Source organism: Cetorhinus maximus, chromosome 3 (assembly GCF_964194155.1).
Source record: "Cetorhinus maximus chromosome 3, sCetMax3.hap1.1, whole genome shotgun sequence".
NCBI classification, from domain to species: domain Eukaryota; kingdom Metazoa; phylum Chordata; class Chondrichthyes; order Lamniformes; family Cetorhinidae; genus Cetorhinus; species Cetorhinus maximus.
The window spans coordinates 121,890,709-121,909,316 of NC_135881.1; the positions used below are offsets into that span (position 1 = coordinate 121,890,709).

At 44.2% G+C, this 18,608-nt stretch overlaps 1 protein-coding gene across 1 annotated transcript in view; it reads left to right on the plus strand.

The window, feature by feature from the left end:
* Positions 1 to 18,608, plus strand: part of LOC144678871 (dynein axonemal heavy chain 11-like) — a 552,140-nt gene that overhangs the window by 215,997 nt on the left and 317,535 nt on the right. Inside the window, exons 33-37 of the mRNA XM_078538870.1 lie at positions 4,606 to 4,762; positions 5,013 to 5,158; positions 5,254 to 5,370; positions 13,541 to 13,679; positions 15,243 to 15,335. Coding sequence (XP_078394996.1) covers positions 4,606 to 4,762; positions 5,013 to 5,158; positions 5,254 to 5,370; positions 13,541 to 13,679; positions 15,243 to 15,335 — 652 coding nt within the window. The remainder of the gene's footprint in view (positions 1 to 4,605; positions 4,763 to 5,012; positions 5,159 to 5,253; positions 5,371 to 13,540; positions 13,680 to 15,242; positions 15,336 to 18,608) is intronic.

Sequence of the window (18,608 nt, forward strand, 5' to 3'; positions counted from 1 at the left end):
AAGTTGTCAAAATATTTAACAGTTACCTGTCAGAGTGTTCCTGACTTCTCAGCAGATTTCACCCAGTGGTCATGAACTCTCCAATGAGGTGTTTTTTTTAGAACTTCCAAAACCCACACCAGCACACAAAAATAGTTAGTGGGGTTAGGAAATTCAAATTCTATAGGGCTGGCAATGGTGACCTTGACCTCAGAAGATGTGCATGTAGTTTGCTTCCCATGGCCTCCCTAACCCAGGAAAAGGCCACACAAAAATAGTGCAGGGTCAGGAAGGCACCGCAAATTTGTAATCAGTACCAAAAATTCTAAGTTTTGTCCAATCCCATTCCTGCCTCCATTACCAGGTGAAAATCTGGCCCCTTGGGCTGAATTTTGCCGTCGGCAACCAGGGGGTGGGGCCCACTCGCCGACACGTAAAATGACGCGGGATGATGTTGGAGGGAACCCCCATCATCCCGCCCCATTTAAATTTTCAGGAAGGTGGGGACACAGCCAAATCAGCTGTGGGCACGCCAACCTGTCAATGGCCAATTGAGGCCATCGACAGGATCATTGAAACAATTAAAGGACCTGCCCGTCCAACCTTAAGGCTGGAGGGCAGGCCAGGAGCCCTGGCGGGAATTAGAAAAAACATGAAACCTCATCTACCGGGGGGATGAGGTTTCATGTAGGGTTCTAAAAAGTTTAATAAAGTTTTAGTGTAATTTACGAGCATGTCCCATCTCATGTGACATTGTCACATGAGGGGGACATGTTAAGGATTTTTTTTTTCTATTTTAAACGTTTTTAAAAGTGTAAGCGATCTCCCTGAGACAGCACTTAGCCTCAGGGAGATGTGCGCTCTTTCATGCGCATGTGCAAAAGAGCGCTCTCTTGATTTTGGGAATCCCCCCGCCCCCCCCCCCCCGTCCCACCCGCACAGGGAGCGCGTAGCGCTTCCCGGCAGACATCACGCTGGGCGGGCCTTAATTGGCCCGCCCACGTAAAATGGCGGCGGGGCCCACTTCTCTGGCAGGGACCGACTCCTCGCCCGCTGGAGATTGTGTTGGGCCCGCCCGCCCGGCAGGCAGAAAATTCTGCCCCTTGTATCCAGGAATTTTCAGTACCGAATTCTGCCTTTTTTTTGAGCCAGGTCTGCTCCTCTCATCATTATGGCATCTATGCATACATTGATATGAGGCAGGTATTCCTGCCACTCACATACATTAAAGATGCTCTTTCCTTCCAAAGATGAAACTTACCTATAGTGATTGGCTGAGCAGTGTCGCCTCTGATAACTCAACACCTAGAAAGGTGGCTCAAGCTGATAACTAAATGGACTTCCTTTGGTTATAACAGGGTCTTCTCCAAAAGGTGGCAACCCTCTGGTGACACTTCGGCTCTGGCATTGTAAACCACCTTGGCATTGAAGAAGTTTTAACAAATGATGAAGGAGAAGCTGCACAAATGTGGCTGCTTCATCTGCATGGGTGTATCAGAGGCAGTATTTCAAATACCAGAACATGAGCAACTCATATTCTCCTGTGTCAAATCATGCATAGGATATATCAATTCTTGTACACTATTTCAAAGACAGGATGTGAATGGCAGTGAATGTGCCTGTTTCTTCCCTATGTAATACTCGCTTTCCATGTCCAGAGATTTAGCTGCTTTCCTTATGATTAAGAATTAGCATAGCCACCTAATTGTATTTTCCTCAAATGCTGAACTGTGTACTGTTTGTACCATACAATATGTACATTTTTTTCATGAATTATTAATTTCAATTTTTAAACCATATTTCAAGTGGGGAATTATTTGAGTTGGTAAGAGAGATGCTTCATTTTAACTCCCCACCCACTCGGTTTCACCGGGCAGTAGAAGTTAAAACCCACCTTGGCTGTTATATCTACTAGTTAAATAGCTGTAAGCCACCTTTGAGGTCTGAAACCAACATATCATTGGTAAGTTGGCCAGATGCCCAATGTCAACACTAATACCAAAGTGATGAAAGATTGTGACATGGGGAAAGCACGCCTTTTCACAAAGGTATGAGCATTCGTAAAGCTGGATTTTAGCATTAGTAAACCTGGAGAGAATTGGTTTTATTAATGCTTCAAGGACAGAAAATTAATGCAGCTGTTTCCATTTTCTCTATTGACTGCAGCGACAATAGAACTTCTCTGATCTGCAAGCATTACACTGCTTATTCTCTTAGGCAATAACACAGCAACACTAGATGGCAGTGTCAGAGGTTATTACAATGCTAATTCTAAGACCTATTACAGGGAATTATTATCTCTTAAACTGCCACTGACTGCAGTCATTTTCTCCAGTCATATGAAATGTATTTACTATATTTCACCTGTAAAAAGTGTCTATAATGGTGTCAAAGAAAACCTCAGAGTTAAACATGATAGTAAATTATACTGAAAGGACTAATACTATGGAGTAAATTGTACAGGAAAGATAAATTGGAGCAGGACTTCAAATTAGAATATGACAGTTACACAAGTGGCATAGGTTCAAACTTGTAAAAGGAACTATGAAACAGATGTGAGAAAGTTCTTGTGCAATGAGTGAGCAACATGTGAAGTGTATTTCTGGCTATTGTAGTGCCCTGGGATCAATTGGATATTATTAGGGGTGCAGTTGGTTCTAACTGATGAAATATATAGACAATATGACCTTCTTGATTCACATCTATATTTTTATGTTTTGGGACAACAGGAAAACATGTTTGTACTAATTCCAATACATACTTAATTTTAAATATACCTAAGTAGTTATTTTCTCTGATAATTTATTTTTGAAAGTTTTTGTTAGAGTTCCTTGGGAGAGACTAAAAAAGTGCATTTCATAATTGGTCTGAAAACAGTGTGCCATCGGTGATATATGGGAGGCACGTGGACATGCTCTGCACTTACTAGTCAGAATATGTCTGCACCAATGATTTCTTGAGTAAGTGTTCTGTGGAGAAACCTTTTATTAAAGTGTAACTACTCCTAAAATAAAGTTTTATTTAATCCATATAGGACATGCCTGGGAGAAAATGATGATACAAAATAGATCTAATAAAGACAAAAACTTTGCAAAAAGATTTGATGATAAAAGGGATAATTTTACAACATTGCGCTGCTGGTGTGTAGCTTCACGTACCAGGAGTGCATATCTAGAATTTGGAGGCACAGTTTTGTTCAGTAGATTATCATCTGTTATCAAGTTTGTAAAATTTATGTAACACAAAAATTGGAATTGGTGCTGCTACTGTAGTCATAATGCTAAAACATTTTTCAAAGGTGCATGATATTTCATCAGTGGTGTCACAGACAGATTGTTTTAAAAAATAAGTTCGTGGAAGACTGGAAGCATGTATTTCTCTGCAAAGAATATTTAGCTTTATTCTATTAGAAACCTTATGTCTGTGTGCATTTCCTGCCTGCGCAACTTAATTTCCTGTTACCATACTTTTGTCTCACTTGTATCAACAGTTTGCATTATAAATTCCTATGTTATACATTTAGTATTGTTGGTTTTGTCTATGTAAATTCACCACTTTGATCACATAGTCTGGCTACTGGGTTTCCACAAATTGCTAAAAATGCTCTCTTAAATTTCCTTGGCCTGCCTCTCATTCTCAGTAACTAATATTTCTATTGTCAAAGGAAGTGTTTAAGCAGTGCAGAAACTCAAAAAAGGGGCTATTTAAAATTAGAATTAGCAAACTTATCCATTGTGTTATCTCTTGTGTCTTACAATTCCTTCATTAAAGCCTTAAGACTCTCCAAAAGCCTGGGCTTGGATTTTGATGACAGTGAGATGAATTTATGTAGTGCATTTGAAACATGTACAGTGTATCTAAATTCTCAAATTCCCAGGATATATCAGTCCACTTTCAGTAAGTAGTTTCTCCTCAAATTATTTTGAAATGTGAGATGACAAATTTCAAAAGCTTCAATGAGATTAAATCGATGTGTTTTTTTAAAACTAAGACAAGATATACATATGTATGAATGAGTATGTGAGTTGAAAAATGACGAGTGCATTAATTGTACACTTGTTGTATTTCTTGTGTTATGTTGTGTAACCTTCAGAAAGTGTAAATCCCAAAGGACTGAGAAAGAGAGGGTGGAAGAGAATTTGACTGACTTCAGTTTTCAAAAGCAAAACCATTGAATTTGAAGCCAACTAATTATGTCACCTTTGTGTTTTTTTTTGCTAATTACTAATACCTGTCAAACACATTCTAATTTCTAATACCTATGAGATCAAAAGAAAGGAACAGAGAGACATATTGAGTGATAGAGACAGAGGGAGGTTGAGCAATAAAAGAATTAAGATTATGAAAAATATAAAAATAGAAAAAGACAGTTTATTTCCTCAATTTCTTTAAAAAAAGTGTCAAGTTTTTAAAGCAAAGCTTCTTTAAGGGGAACAATAGGAAGTGAACAGAGGAAGACAAAGAGAAGGGAAACAAATTGCAAGTTAGAGGGTCTCGAACACCTTACAAGCACAAAATTATACTCACTATGTAGTGTTTTTGTCAGAATTTGATGTAAATATGCATCCTTTATCATACTTTTCATGCTGTTGTCAAAATTGAGATAATTATGTTTTCCATTTGAAGGTGCTATATTACCCTCACACAGTCTCTTCATTTAACCATGAGTGGAGCACCTGCAGGTCCCGCTGGGACAGGCAAAACAGAGACCACTAAAGATCTTGGACGTGCCCTAGGTGTAATGGTGTATGTCTTCAACTGTTCAGAGCAAATGGATTATAAGGTATACTTCCTAGTGACTGACACCGTGTGTCTACCTCACATTTATAAAACAAAATGTATGAATACTACAACATACAACAGAAGCAAAATACTGTGTATGTTGGAAATCTGAAATCAAAACAGAAAAATGCTGGGAATACTCAGCGGGTCAGGCAGCATCTGTGGAGAGAAAATTAACGTTTCAGGTCAACCTTTCATCAGAACAGGGTGTGAATACTACTGTATATGAATACTACTTTTGCATTGTACAGTCCATAGGAAACATCTACAAAGGTTTGGCACAAACTGGTGCTTGGGGCTGCTTTGATGAGTTTAATCGAATTTCCATTGAAGTTTTATCAGTCGTTGCAGTGCAGGTCAAAACAATACAAGATGCCATTAAAAACAAGAAAAAGAGGTGAGCATAAAAATATAAATGAACAGTTTTGTAGTCATCATTTATTAATGCACATCAATTTAGACAGTTTAATATGTCTTATTTATTGTTTGCAGATTTGTCTTTCTTGGGGAAGAGATTTCTTTAAAACCTGCTATTGGCATATTTATAACGATGAATCCAGGTTATGCTGGTCGAACGGAGTTGCCGGAAAATCTTAAAGCACTTTTCAGGTAGGTGAAATTAGCTGATTTGAGTACTGCTGGTATAATTGCCTGCTGACTACAGGTATGTACTCTGAGTACTGGAACAAGATTACTGAGATTTCCTTTGGAAGTGCTATCCTGAAGGAATCCCCCCAGTAACTTTACTGTCTGTAACATTTATTGAAGAAGAGTACTGGCCCGGATGCTGTCAGGCTGATGGGGGTCTCACCCAACAGTCGGAGAACTGGGGGGAAACCCCATGAGTTTCGTGGGGGAGGCCCAATGGAACCAAGTGCCTTTCAGTTGTTTAAATGACCAAGGTCTGGCCTACCTCCTGATTGAGGTTCCTGATGGTGGAAGTCTCACTAACTGAGAGCTGGCAGCCATTCACAGGCCAGCAGCTCCTTATGCCACCAATGGAAGCAAGGGCAGAGGGTGGCTTTCAACGCCAATCGCCTGCCTATGCCTAGTCCCTTGATTGATTAATTAATAAAAGAAAACCTAATTTGAATGTCGCTAGCAAACTACAGCTCCAAATGAGTGCTGCAGTAGCTGCAGCTTTGCGGCTGTGGAAGAACAGGAAATCGAACGGTTACTGTGTTGGATCAGCTAGCAGATCAGGCCTGGGGGAGGGATCCAAGAGGGGCCAAGCACCAAGTGGCAGTGGGCTACAGTATGTGGAGAATACCTGGAAGACCGCTGGCAAACCTGTCAAGGTTTGCTGGCAGCTTTCCGAGGGAGTCGGAAAGCCTTGCGACCTCCATTTAATCCCTGATTCACCACTAAATTGCAATGGGCTCATGGATAATGGGTGTTAATTGGCTCATTAATGAGCCAAAGGACATCCCACCACTGGCAGCAGGGAATCCAACGTCAGCCACTGCCGCCCTTTGACTTAATCAGGGGAGGTTTTTCCACTGCTGGATCCTGATGCGGGGCCTCTCCCATGGTTAAGTGGTCCCAGCCACTATGTTTCCCATCGCAATGGGCTGCATTTAATCCAGCCCAGTGTCCTTTGATAAAAATATTGGCCACCGGAACACTAAATACAGCATGCTGGAAAAAAAAACGTTTCAATGTTAGCTGCTGTAACACAAATAAGTATAAGCCAGAAATTTACATGCGAGCAACGGATGTGCGGCCGACCCAGAAAAGTGTTAAATCTTGTGAGAACACATCCCGACGTTATCGCGCGCTTGTACGATATTTCAGTGAGTGGGCACATGCGGGACTGGGAAGCGCGCCCACCGACAATTAATCAGCTACTTAAGGCAATTAAAAATGCAATTGAAGGCAATTTTAAGTTGCGATTTTGCACTCGTTGCATGGGCAACACAGGTGGGCAGCCATCTCATTTTTTCAATTTTCTCATCCAAGGGCAGAATAAAAAGGGAACAGAGCATTGGCTGTGTGAGTTGTTGGGAGTTTACGTGAGAGATTGCTGCTGTTTGTTTGTTGAGATTTCAGACTTTTCCTGTGGTTTCTTCTGAAGTTTTTGCTTTGTTCGCTTTGTCTTGAGGACTCTTTTGTTTTGTCAACTCTCGGAGCATTTCTGCTGAGTACAGCCTTCAGTGCTTGGGACAGTGCCATCTGCATTTCAGCAGATGAGGATTTTGTACTTCACTGGGGGGGACCTCCTCTGAGGGGGAAGAGAGGAACAGAAGGGAGAGGAGGCCAGGTGTCTGCAGGCAGCATCGCAGGAACAGACCTGTGGGAGGAGAGGCGCAGGTGCTGGGGGGTGCAGGGCCAGCAGAGAGAGCAAAGCGGAAAGGACCACAGAAGACCCCACTATCCTGCAGCGAGAGTCTACAGGCAACGCTCCAGCTACCTCAACATGTCTGAGGTCCAGTGCCGCAGGAGGCTCTGCCCCTCTAAGGACACTGTGACTTCCATATGTCAGATGATTGGTCTGGAGATCACCTTCAGCTGTGTGGGTGGGCACCCACTGCCAGTGGCCCTGAAAGTAACAGTAGCCTCAATTTTTTATGCTTCCGGATCTTTCCAGGGGTCAGTGGGGGATCTGTGTGGAGTGTCCCAATCGGCTGTCAACAGTTGTGTCAGGTTCGTCACTGATGCTCTGTTCAGGTGGGTCCACACATTCATTCTGTACTGGATGGACCAAGCCAGCCAGGCTGAGCAACAAAAGGTTTTGCAGCTATTGCTGGGTCTCCCGCATCCAAAATGCTATAGACTGCACTCCTCTGGCCATCAAGGTGCCAACGGGACAGCCGAATGCCTTCATAAATAGAAAGGGCTACCACTCCATGAACGTGCAGGTAGAATGTGACCACAAAGCCCTGATTCTGCAAGTTTGTGCAAGGTAGTGTTATGAGACAGCCTTTTGGTAAAGCTGAGTTATTTAAAAATCCCAGAGGGAAACTTTAAACAACTGTCATAACCTATATTTTTAAGTGGTATGTTTGAGACACAACTCTAAATTCAGGAATCAGACCACCAGTTCTCGAGAGATTTTATATTAAACTAAATGAAACATTTTATTAATTTACACAAGTTAAATATATACACATGGCTACAAACGACTACGATCACAACTTTTAACAAATTCCCAAACTAATCTCCATTAAGGCAACAGCAACCCATAGACTTAATCAGACACCAGGCAAAACATTTTCACAATACAAATTCAAAGTGAGGTTCTTTTCACTTTGGTTCCTGTGGAGACAGCTATAGGCGTACAGCTATTTTGATCTTACATTGCCTCTGCCCTGCATATACAAAAATGCTGAAGTTATACCTAGCACAGCTCATTGAATGTAAATTCTCATTGTATCACCAGCCTCTTTGAACTCCACCTCTTCTAACAATAAAACCCCTTTCATAGTACCAATTTTTTTAGTAATGTAAACATATTGCTTGGTCTCTGCTAGCTAGGTACCAGATTTCGCCCCACTTCTTGAATGCTCTATTCAAAAAATGCAAATGCACTCTACCTCTCTTACATCTCAAAACTAGTACACAACAAAGCATCCAGACCAGCTGGCTTTAATCCAATTAAGACATGCCCACAGACTAAACCTCTATTTTAAAAGAAAAATAATTTCCAAATATATATACATTAATAGCTTCATAGCCTGGCAGCAACCATGATGCATACATCCTGTGACATTCCTAGGTGCCAAGGCTGTTCATGGCTCCAGCTCAGCTGGATGGTTGGCTGCTGGGTGACAAAGGATATCCCTTGAAAACATGGCTCATGACACCACTCCAGCACCCAAGGAAGAAGAGAGGTACAATAGGAGTCATGCCTCCACAAGGGCGGTGGTTGAGAGGACCATTGGTCTCCTGAAAGGTGTTCAGATGCCTGGACTGATAAGGGGGTGTCTGGCAATATGCTTCAGAGCACGTGTCGCTTATTGCCATTGTCTGCTACGCTCTGCTCAATTTGGCGCTGGCAAGGGGGGACCCACTGGAGGATGAGGATAGTGAGGTAGCTCCACAGGCCTCAGAGGACGACTCTACTGATGGATCTGATGAAGGGCCCAGGCAGGCACAGGGTAAGGACCTGAGGTCAGACCTGAGGAACATTCAGGGAGGCAAGGACACCAGGGAGGCCTTTATTCAACGCATCTTCAGCTAGGCTGTCAAGGCATGGCTCTGCTCTCATGGCAAGGGCGCCACCTCCTTCACACACATTTCTGAGGAGGAAGTCCCATGACCCCAGTGTTGCCTCACAACCTCTGTAATAAAGTTTGCTGCCCCTGCCGCCTATCATAATGCACTGATGAGGCCTGCACCTGTGGAAAACATAAAGGACACACAGTACATTGAAACAAAATCTAGATTCATAATTTCCAGAGTTGCGAAAAAGGAACATAACATATTTTTGTTGCTATTGTCACCCAAAAACAATACATAACACTGAGAGAATATCACCTGTGATAACTGTATCCTGTGCTCACGGTACCTTAAACTTAAGCTTGAGAGTGCTATGTCTTGGCGCCCCTACCCCCACTCCCCTCGCTGGCAGTGGCCTTGGAGGCAGATTTCTGACTCTGCTGTCCTGTTGTCCCTGATGACCTTGGCGGTCATCCTCTAGCTGGTGGGGCCTGAGCAGGCTCCACCTGGGAGGGTGCGACCAGCAACATGACTAGGCACCCCTTAGTCGTCACAGCCTTAAAAGATGCCACGGTCACTGGCAAAGGGGCGGAGGAGCTGCTGCCCTCGTCTGGAGCGATGTGAGAAGAGTCCACAGGGATGACAGACAGCTCGTTCACCAGCATGAGGTACATCTGGACCTCCATGCTCATCATTGATGGATGGGCACCTAACAGAGAGACTAGGTGCCTCATCCATCCCTCACACTGGTGGTGACCTCCTGAGGTCACAGCCAGTGTCTGGGACTGCACGTCTGAGTGGGACCCCAGGAACCCCTGATTCTGTTCCTGGAGCTGCCCCTCCATGAGAGTCGCCACTATTTCAGTAGAGAAGGCTGTGTGCTCGGTGCTCAGGGTCAATGCAGTGCTAAACTCCTCAAGGACTCCTTCTTAACAGAGACCATGGCATCCAAATCCTCAGGGATCTCCGCCAGATCTTCCCGCGCATCCCTCTGGACATCCAGCATCTGTCACCTGATGGACAACTCCAGAGGCTCATCATCTACCTTGGACTCAGCAATTCTCGGACAGCTGGTGCCCTGGGCACTCTTTGCCCCCGCCAACTCCTCATGTGAGTGTGCCATGACCTGCCCACGTGCACACCTAGCTGAGGTGACGAATGACAGCCCACCGACATGCTTGTACCTGAGCTGGTGCCAGGTAGTGAGAGAGGATGTGACGCAGGTGGATCTATGTGTGGATTCTCCTCCAGTGTCAGTTGAGGGTCCTCAGCGTCCTGGATGCCACTGGAGGATGCGCACCTGAGGGAGGAAGACAATATGTCAGTGATATCAATCATCATTTAGGCGACGTGCATGCTAGGCGGCCTGGTAAGACTATGGACATCAGCATTGTGGTGCCATCGTCATTGCTGGATCACTGGGGACTCTTGATTAGACGTTATCTTTTGAGATGAGAGGATCCTACATTGTTTGCAATCTCTGCCTGTCCCGCATCTGTCCACTGGAATCTTACCTTCCTCTGAAATGCCTGCCTCTCCGTGACCTGATGACCTTGGTGCACGCTCGCACTCGAGCTCTAGGGCATCCATCTCACATTTGCTTAGGATGAGCAGGTTGGCCACCCCACCACCCATTCTTGCGCTCTCAGCAGCATTGTGGCTTCTCTTCTCCTGTATGGACAAAGGTCTATCCATTAATCCACCCTCTACCTGCAACACCATACCAGGCTCGCTCCCCCCTCCCCCACACCCGTGAAGCAGGTAGAAGTGCCTGTCATATTTGCACGTCTGACCCTTGTATGCACCCAGGGCTACCAGTCTGATCTCCCAGTCATAGCAGGCACAGGTATATGTGCCTTCTGTTACTCTGGATCTTAAACCCTTGAGCGCCAAGAAGGGTGGCCACCCATCAAGACTCCTCCACACAGTGCCGTGCCAAATTGTTACCCTTCCCGAGCACAGAAGATCATTAAATCTTTTTTGGCACTGAATCCAGCTGCGGCCGCCTTCGTTTGGTGGGGTGGGCTCCTCTTGTCATCTCGTGGCATCAGGATGTCCTGCCTGGCACTCACTACGTCCACGAGAGTGCGCAGCCACTTGTCCGAGAAGCAAGGGGCAAAGTGCCCTCCTGCATTTTCCTCCTGCCTGACGTGTCGAGCTGGTGATGACACCTATACTTCAGCTTAGGTTTAGACAGGTCCCTATGCCTCCTCTGGAACTCCTGGCAGCCTTCAGGGTGCTGCCTCAGCCGTTTTAAAACCCCCCACTGGACCCGACGCCCGCCATGCTCTCGCCTCTGCCGCCAGCTCTTCCCCAATGTGGGGGTACATTTCACGCCGGCCAGCCCTTAATTAGCCAGTCAGTGTGAAATCATGTTCTTCTGATGCTCGCAGGCCAGAAGCGGCAATCAGGGCTAATTCCGGGCCCGCGGATCATGCACGCACGCACACAATGTACACAAACTTCAGGCCATATGTTTGTGTCCAAAGTATAATTTAGTTTTAATGTAAACCACGCAATTTTGAAGGTAACTTTGACTGCCGTCGATAGTGTACCACAGATGATATCAGATTAGATGCTCGTTATACATGACTTTGAATTTTCATTTCATTGGGAGAGTTGTAAAACAGGTAGCTGATTCTCTATTGATCAAAGTAAGAATTATTCCCTTTGAGTGTTGTTTTTTGTGACTGTAAATGGCAGACCTTTCCAGTGCACTCACGTTGCTTCAAATTATATATTGAATATTATTGGATGATGCACTGCGTTAGTCACTGACCTTTCACCTTTCCAATTGGTGGAAGTATTCTGACTGTAAGGACTTCACATCAAATTAATTTGGAAATATGCCTGCTGGACTTCCATTGCCATTAACTCTACAAATACTGTAGCCCATTGACCACATGGTGCTTGACCCCTCTTGGATAAGTTCCAATCCCACCCCTTAGGCTTGATCTGCCAGCTGGTCCAGAATGTTAACCATTCGATTTCCTGTTCTTGCACAGCCTGAAAGCTGCAGTGCGGTGTTAATTTGGAGTTGTAGTTGCTGGCTGCATTCACATTAGGATTTTGTTTTAATAATCTGCCATTGGTTTGCCTATATATGTCATCTTACCATATAAATCTTGAATTTGTGATCATGACAAAAATGGGTGTGAGCTAGACCATGTTCTGGCGTATCTGCACTGGCAATTGAAGGTGAGCCACACCAGGCTGAATTCTGTAATGGGAACTCCTACCGCTAACTTAATGGCCAGAGTTTGAAGTCCAGACCAGAGTTGGTGGTGAACAATTTGGTGCCACTGACCTCTAGGCCAATTTCCCGCCACAATCCTACCATGAGCCATTTTGATTGAGGGCACCTTGGGGTTGAATCAGCTGCTCACAGGCAAGTGACGGGTAGCTAATTGAGGCTACTTAAATTTATTACGGTGGCTATATCCAGGCCAACATGGTGGGCTCAGACTGGTGGGGGTGGGGGGGTGGTGTGGTGTTGGGAGAGTGTGCATTTATGAGTCGCACAGACCGATAATAGCTGGCAGGCCACAGCTGCAACTGCTGGCTATCCCCTGGAGTGGTTGTCACTCAAGGATCATGGCCAGACAGCTGTGGCGTTTTTAAAAAGTAAAAACCCATTTACCTTCACTTGTTGCTTGTTGTCTCCATGTTCACAACAGCAGCTCCCAGCTGGGCTGGTAGGGCTGCTGATACCAGAGTGCTGGAGAGCCTCCCATTGGCCCTCCAGTGTTGGGAGCCCGTCCACCATCAAATCATTTACTGCAGACTAAATGGCAATGCGACAGAAATTGTAGATTTTGAAAACAACTTTTACATGTGGAATAGAATCATTAATGGCTACCTAAATAAATATTGTATGAAATTACTTAGATACACAACACAGAAATTAGCCATTTGGCCCAGCTAGTCTGTGCTGGTGTTTATATCCCATGTGAGTCTCCTATCTGTCTCATCTCAACTTTTCAGCATGTCTTTCTATTCCTTTTTCTCTCATATAGTTGTCTAGCTTCCTTTTGAAAACTCCCTAAGCTGTTTGCCTCAACCATTTGCTCTGGTAGTGAGTTACACATTCTATCCACTTTCTGAGTAATTTTTCCTTATTTAGTTCGTTTTTTCGTAACAATATTGTATTGTTGGCTCTAGTTTTGGATTGTCTCACAATTGGAAACATTCTCTCTACACCTACCCTGCCCAACCCATTCATAATTGTAAAGATGTCGATCAGGTCACCTTGAACTCTTAACCGCTTCAGTTTTTCCTGATAATATGTCAGATCTGATGCCAACTTTGTGAAAACAAGAAATTGGACTTTTTCCAATGCTTCTATGTCCTTTTTATAGAAAGTGCATCATTAATGAATAATATTTATAACACTGTATATATCAAACAAAAGTCTGAAGTTGATTCTACATTGAAATACAGCGCATAGCATCAAATATGTATGTAGCAGCTGAGTAAATAACTCTTGTAAAAATGGCTTACTGAGATAGTGCATACATAGGTCTGCAATATATGTACAAATTCCATTGTTACAGTTGAGTGTTCATATGTATGCAGTGGAGTCACAATGAACTTTATCTCAGGTATCTTGCTTCTTTTTTAGGCCTTGTGCTATGGTTGTCCCTGATATTGAACTGATTTGCGAGATTATGCTGGTTGCTGAAGGATTTTTAGATGCCAAATTGCTGGCCAGGAAGTTCATCACTTTGTATACTCTCTGTAAAGAGCTGCTATCGAAACAGGTTTTTAAAATTTCTTTGACTGATTTCACAATCATTGTTTATTTACAAAATTTGAAATTCAATATTTTAAGCGTGAAGATGTTCTGATTTTGACCTGGCATGAATGTTAGAAAATCATATGCAATGTATACCAGAGTTTCCGACGTGTTCCGTTGATGAGGCATCCTGCTGACATTAGAAAGTCAGAAAATTACTTCTTAAATGCTTGCATTTGTCATACTGCATTTTAATGTTAAACCATACACTTCTGTTGCTAACTTTAGGTCAAGAATTTTCTTTGAGTTTCTTCTCCACCACCAAGAGTGCAACAGAAATCTCATAAAAGGGGCTTCGCTGCACTTCTGGTGAAACTACAACGGTGGTGTCTGAGGAGATTTTTGGCCTAAGTCTGTATACATTAATAGTGGAATATCCTGTCAGCAGCTATTGTGAGTTAAATCAAGATATTTTAAAGGTCATCTGACACAGTATCGTGTTTTGAAACAATTGATTTGTTTAAAATGAAACATTTCAAATAAGTGCGCGACCAGAGGTAGTCACGTTTGTTTTCTGTACAACATTGCCCAGAATAATGAAAGATAGTGAGAAAATGTCATGGCAACTGCATGCTTTCATTGCCCACAATGAAGCTGTCGGTACTCATGATGTCATGTATTATAAACAGGAAATTAGATGAAGATTAAAAATTCCAAAAAGGGAAAAGATTTCCATTAGTACTAACCGCCCACCACCCTGATAATTATATAGAACTAAAATGTCAGCCTTGTCAGCAAGCATTTAAAACTAGGATTCCAGCAACAAAAGGCCTCAGTCTAGCAGTGTTAGTTGCCATGTCCCTGTATGCTTTGGTATTTAAGGTGTAAACTGATCATCAGTGGATAAAGACTGCATGAATTGTAGAAAAAAAAATTGACAATGGCGTGGAAAGCATAAGATAACCTAGTAAGACTACATTGCTGTTTTAACTTTGGAGTTGCAGCACTGACTTTATTGAGAAATTCCTTTTTGAATTTTCAGAGAAGCATTTTTGAAAAATATTGTGATGGGTAACTTAGTGATGCAGTACATTGGAACCTATGGTTTTCTTTTGCTGTGTCCTCATAAAGTGCTGAAGTCCATGAGTTCTCCATATTGAGAGGACCAAATTTCACCTTTGCTAGCAGAGCAAGTTTCTGAGCAAAAGTGAGGTGATTTCCAGGGGGAGGGAGAGAAAGTTCAGAATTATCTATGTATTATATCCTTGGAACATGAATGCTTTAGTTCTTGCCCTCCAACCACAAATTCACTAGTTCAAGTAAGGGGCTCACCTTTCTTTGCGAATGTGAATTCCCTGGACTCTCAGTAGGTCATTTAAGGGAGCACTGTGTAACACTGAGGTCTCAGGCAGAGAAAAAACTGGCACGATGAGTCATGCTTCATAGCTGGGCACAAAGCAAGGTTTACTACTTCTTAATTTTAACTTTTTTTGCTACAGCAAATGTTGAAAATACACAGCAATCATAAAGAAAAAAGACACTTTGTTGCTGTTTGTTGCTCACCAGGTTCACTTTGTTTCTTGTTAAGGATCATTATGACTGGGGTCTCCGTGCTGTCAAATCTGTTTTAGTTGTTGCTGGTTCCCTTAAGAGAGGAGACAAGAATAGACCAGAGGATCAGGTAATTCAAAAATTAATAGACCATGCAGTCTTCTTCACCCTTTTTTAATCCTAAAATAGTGATCAATTTCAGAGAAATCACAATCTTATTGGGCTGATGGGTTTTCGTGATTTACAACTTGTGTGCTGTGATTCAGAAACAAATATTTTTGTAGTGAAGTTATTCAAATATAAAGGATATCCTTATTACTTTAAAAGTAACCCAAAGTTATTAAATATTTCATTTAAAGCACAGTCTTATGTAAAAAAAGTAAACGCTTCACGTATACTTGCTCCATTTTCCCTTCCCCTCCTTTTTGCTATTCTCTCACTGTCCTATGTTTATTGAGAATTTAATTGTATTCATAATCTAAATGATAGACTTGACCTACCTAATTTAACCTTGTTTGCCTTATTTTTATACATGAAATTTGTAATTTACCTTGAATGCACTACTTACCTTGTATCCAAGGTCCATTAGCTGAAAGTTTTAAAGGTCATTTTCTTTAATTGAAAACGAGATTCCAAAGATAAATATGCACGTGTCCAAAAATAAAATGCTGCTGGCACATAAATGAGCCTGAAAAGGCATGGCTAAGTAAACCTTCAGAGGTGCTCAAATCTATATGCAACTTAACACACTGAAAGAAAATTGCTCCAATGGAAATTTGTATTTTAGTTTTCAAATGACTGTGAAATTTAAATAAAACAAGTAGCTTAGGGGCGGAGTCGTTCCAGATTCGCACAAAGTGCGGTAGCAGGCATGAAAAAAGATGTTTTACTCGCCAGCCTCAATGGGGGGTTTTCGCACTGTATCGTCCCATACCCGCCTCATTAATTATGCAGCCATAGGAAACATGCCGGATCACTGACGGATGGCCTCCGATTTTCCCGCCCCGCCGTTACCTTGTCACTTTCTCATGCCGGGCTCCATAATTAAACTGCAGCCACGAGTAGACTTCTCAATGCTTGCAGCCCAGGACTGCTCCAGTGAAGATATGGCCCCAGAAGCCAAGAAGAGTGCAGCCTCCCGATTCAGTGATGCATCCCAGGGACACCTTTTGGATACCGTGGAGGCCCGCTACAATATCCTCTATCCCCACCCTGGCCGCAGGAGGTCCATCAGTCTCACCGGCTTAAAAGGCTGTGACAGAGGTGGTCAGTGCCAACGCTACATACAAGAGGTTGGCCATCCAGTGCAGAAAAGGGGTGAATGATCTCACCTGTGCCGCCAGGGTAAGTCAACCATCTCATCACTCAGCTCTCACACTCACAAGCCCATCACACATTGACTGGCACCTCACTCACTATTAGCTCAAGAGATATCACCTCTCTCTCTCTCTCTCTCTCTCTCTCTCACACACGCCCTCACATTCCCATCTGACCTTATTTGCTCTGGAGATCACCTCCTCATCCCGTCCATGGCTCCACTCAGTACACAAGCACGCCTGGCATCCTTCTCATTTGGCCTGCAAGCACCTTGCTCACACTCTCTCTGTCAGTCTTTACGCAGGACAAGATTGCGCACAATTAATTGAAATGTGTCATTCAGAGGTCCCAGACCAGGGGTGGATTTCAAGGTCCTCACTCCGTTCGAGAGTCAGGCGTTGAAGCTGGCTAGAGAGGACATGGACCATTCCTGCGGTGATGGTGAGGTTGGCGGCAAGCATCCACATGAGGGCCCTGCACCACATCATCCCTCTCTCAACACTACTGAGTCCACTGTTCTGTGTGTAACACGGCTGCCAAGCACTAATAATCTCCCTTCTCTCCTGGGCACATCTGCCACGTTGAGCAACCTGGAGCCTGACACCAGCGCTGAGAGCACCTCAGATGAGGACCCTGAGGGCAGCGCTTTTGAAGTCCCGTCACAGCGGTCACTCACAGCCTCCACCAGCGCAGCGACACACATCTTGGTAGGACCTAGATGTACAACAGCCTCGGGATCACAATTTGATGAGCACAGCACACAACCTGTTCCACAGCAGGCGGAGGCAGGGATATCCTAGGTTGTCGGCACTCGGTGGACTGCTGGAGGTAAGGAATCTGCTGAGTCCTGAGTCAGATGATGAGCCTCTGGACTCAGTCCTCAGTCAATTGTTGGAGCTGCAAAGCCAATCACAGGAACATCAGGAAGAGATGTCTGGTGCATTCCTCAGATTGCAGTGGACGATGGAAGAGTCTGTACGCCTTCAGTCTGAGGTGATAGCATTGGCATACCAACACATCGATGTCAACACTGGCAGGATGGTGGCCACCATGTAGACCTTGGTCCGGGACATCGGTCCTGCACAGCTGCATGAGCTGAACTCCATCGCTGATGCCCTGGTTGGCCACCAACAGTGTCAATTTGAGAGGGGTGCGCGGCAGCTCGATCTCACTCCAGCTTCCCCTTCTCCTCAAGGAGTCAGCCAGGGGCCATCGGGCACTCATAGGGAGGAGGACCAGCAGCTCGACTCCCCGGGGCCATCCACCCAGGTAACTCCAGGAATGTTCGGCCCATCCAAATCTCCTCTTCCTGTGATCCCATCATCTCCAGCTCCACAGGCTGAGGAGGGTGCAGCTGGCCCACAGCAGGACACCCAAAGCAGGCCGGAGCCCTCCAGAGGATGCACTCCAAAGTCATCACAGACAGGACGTCGCAGTCAGCTGGCTTCCTCCACCTCCGTTGTGGATGCCAGGGGAGCACCAAGACACAATTAGAAAGGTTAAGAAGATGTAGTTGCAGTATGGGCACAGGTATTAATCACTTGTACATAATGTTTACTATTGTAAATAAACTCCCAAGAATGTCTCCTTGTCTATGGCTCCTTGTTCTGATGAGCAGTGTTCGTGTCATTCTGATGTGAAACCTTGGTTCCTGCACAAAATAAAGGCAGGTGTATCAGTCTAGGGCCTCTTCCCTGTGCAGTGTGTAATCTTCAAAGTGATGATCCGGCCTCACATTCTCTGGACACATTACTAATGCCTGCACCTCAATGGTGCTTGTCATTGCTGCCAGAATGTCTTGGGCAGGCGTCACAGAGTTCCATCCTTCTCTCTATGTGCTCTCAGTACCTTTGAGGTGGGGCTGGTCCCCATCTCTTCAGCACCTGTGACCAGTGACGCTGTGCTCCTGAAGGGTTCAGGCATTGAAGGCTGACCAAGGCTCAGATGCATTTACAGTTTCACTGCAGTGTCTCCATCGTATGACCCTGATCACAGAGCACAAGCGAGCTGCCCTCAGCCAGATAGGATTAGAGATTCACAGAGGCAATGTGAAGGTCTGTGGAGTGTCCTCACTGCATGTTGTCGT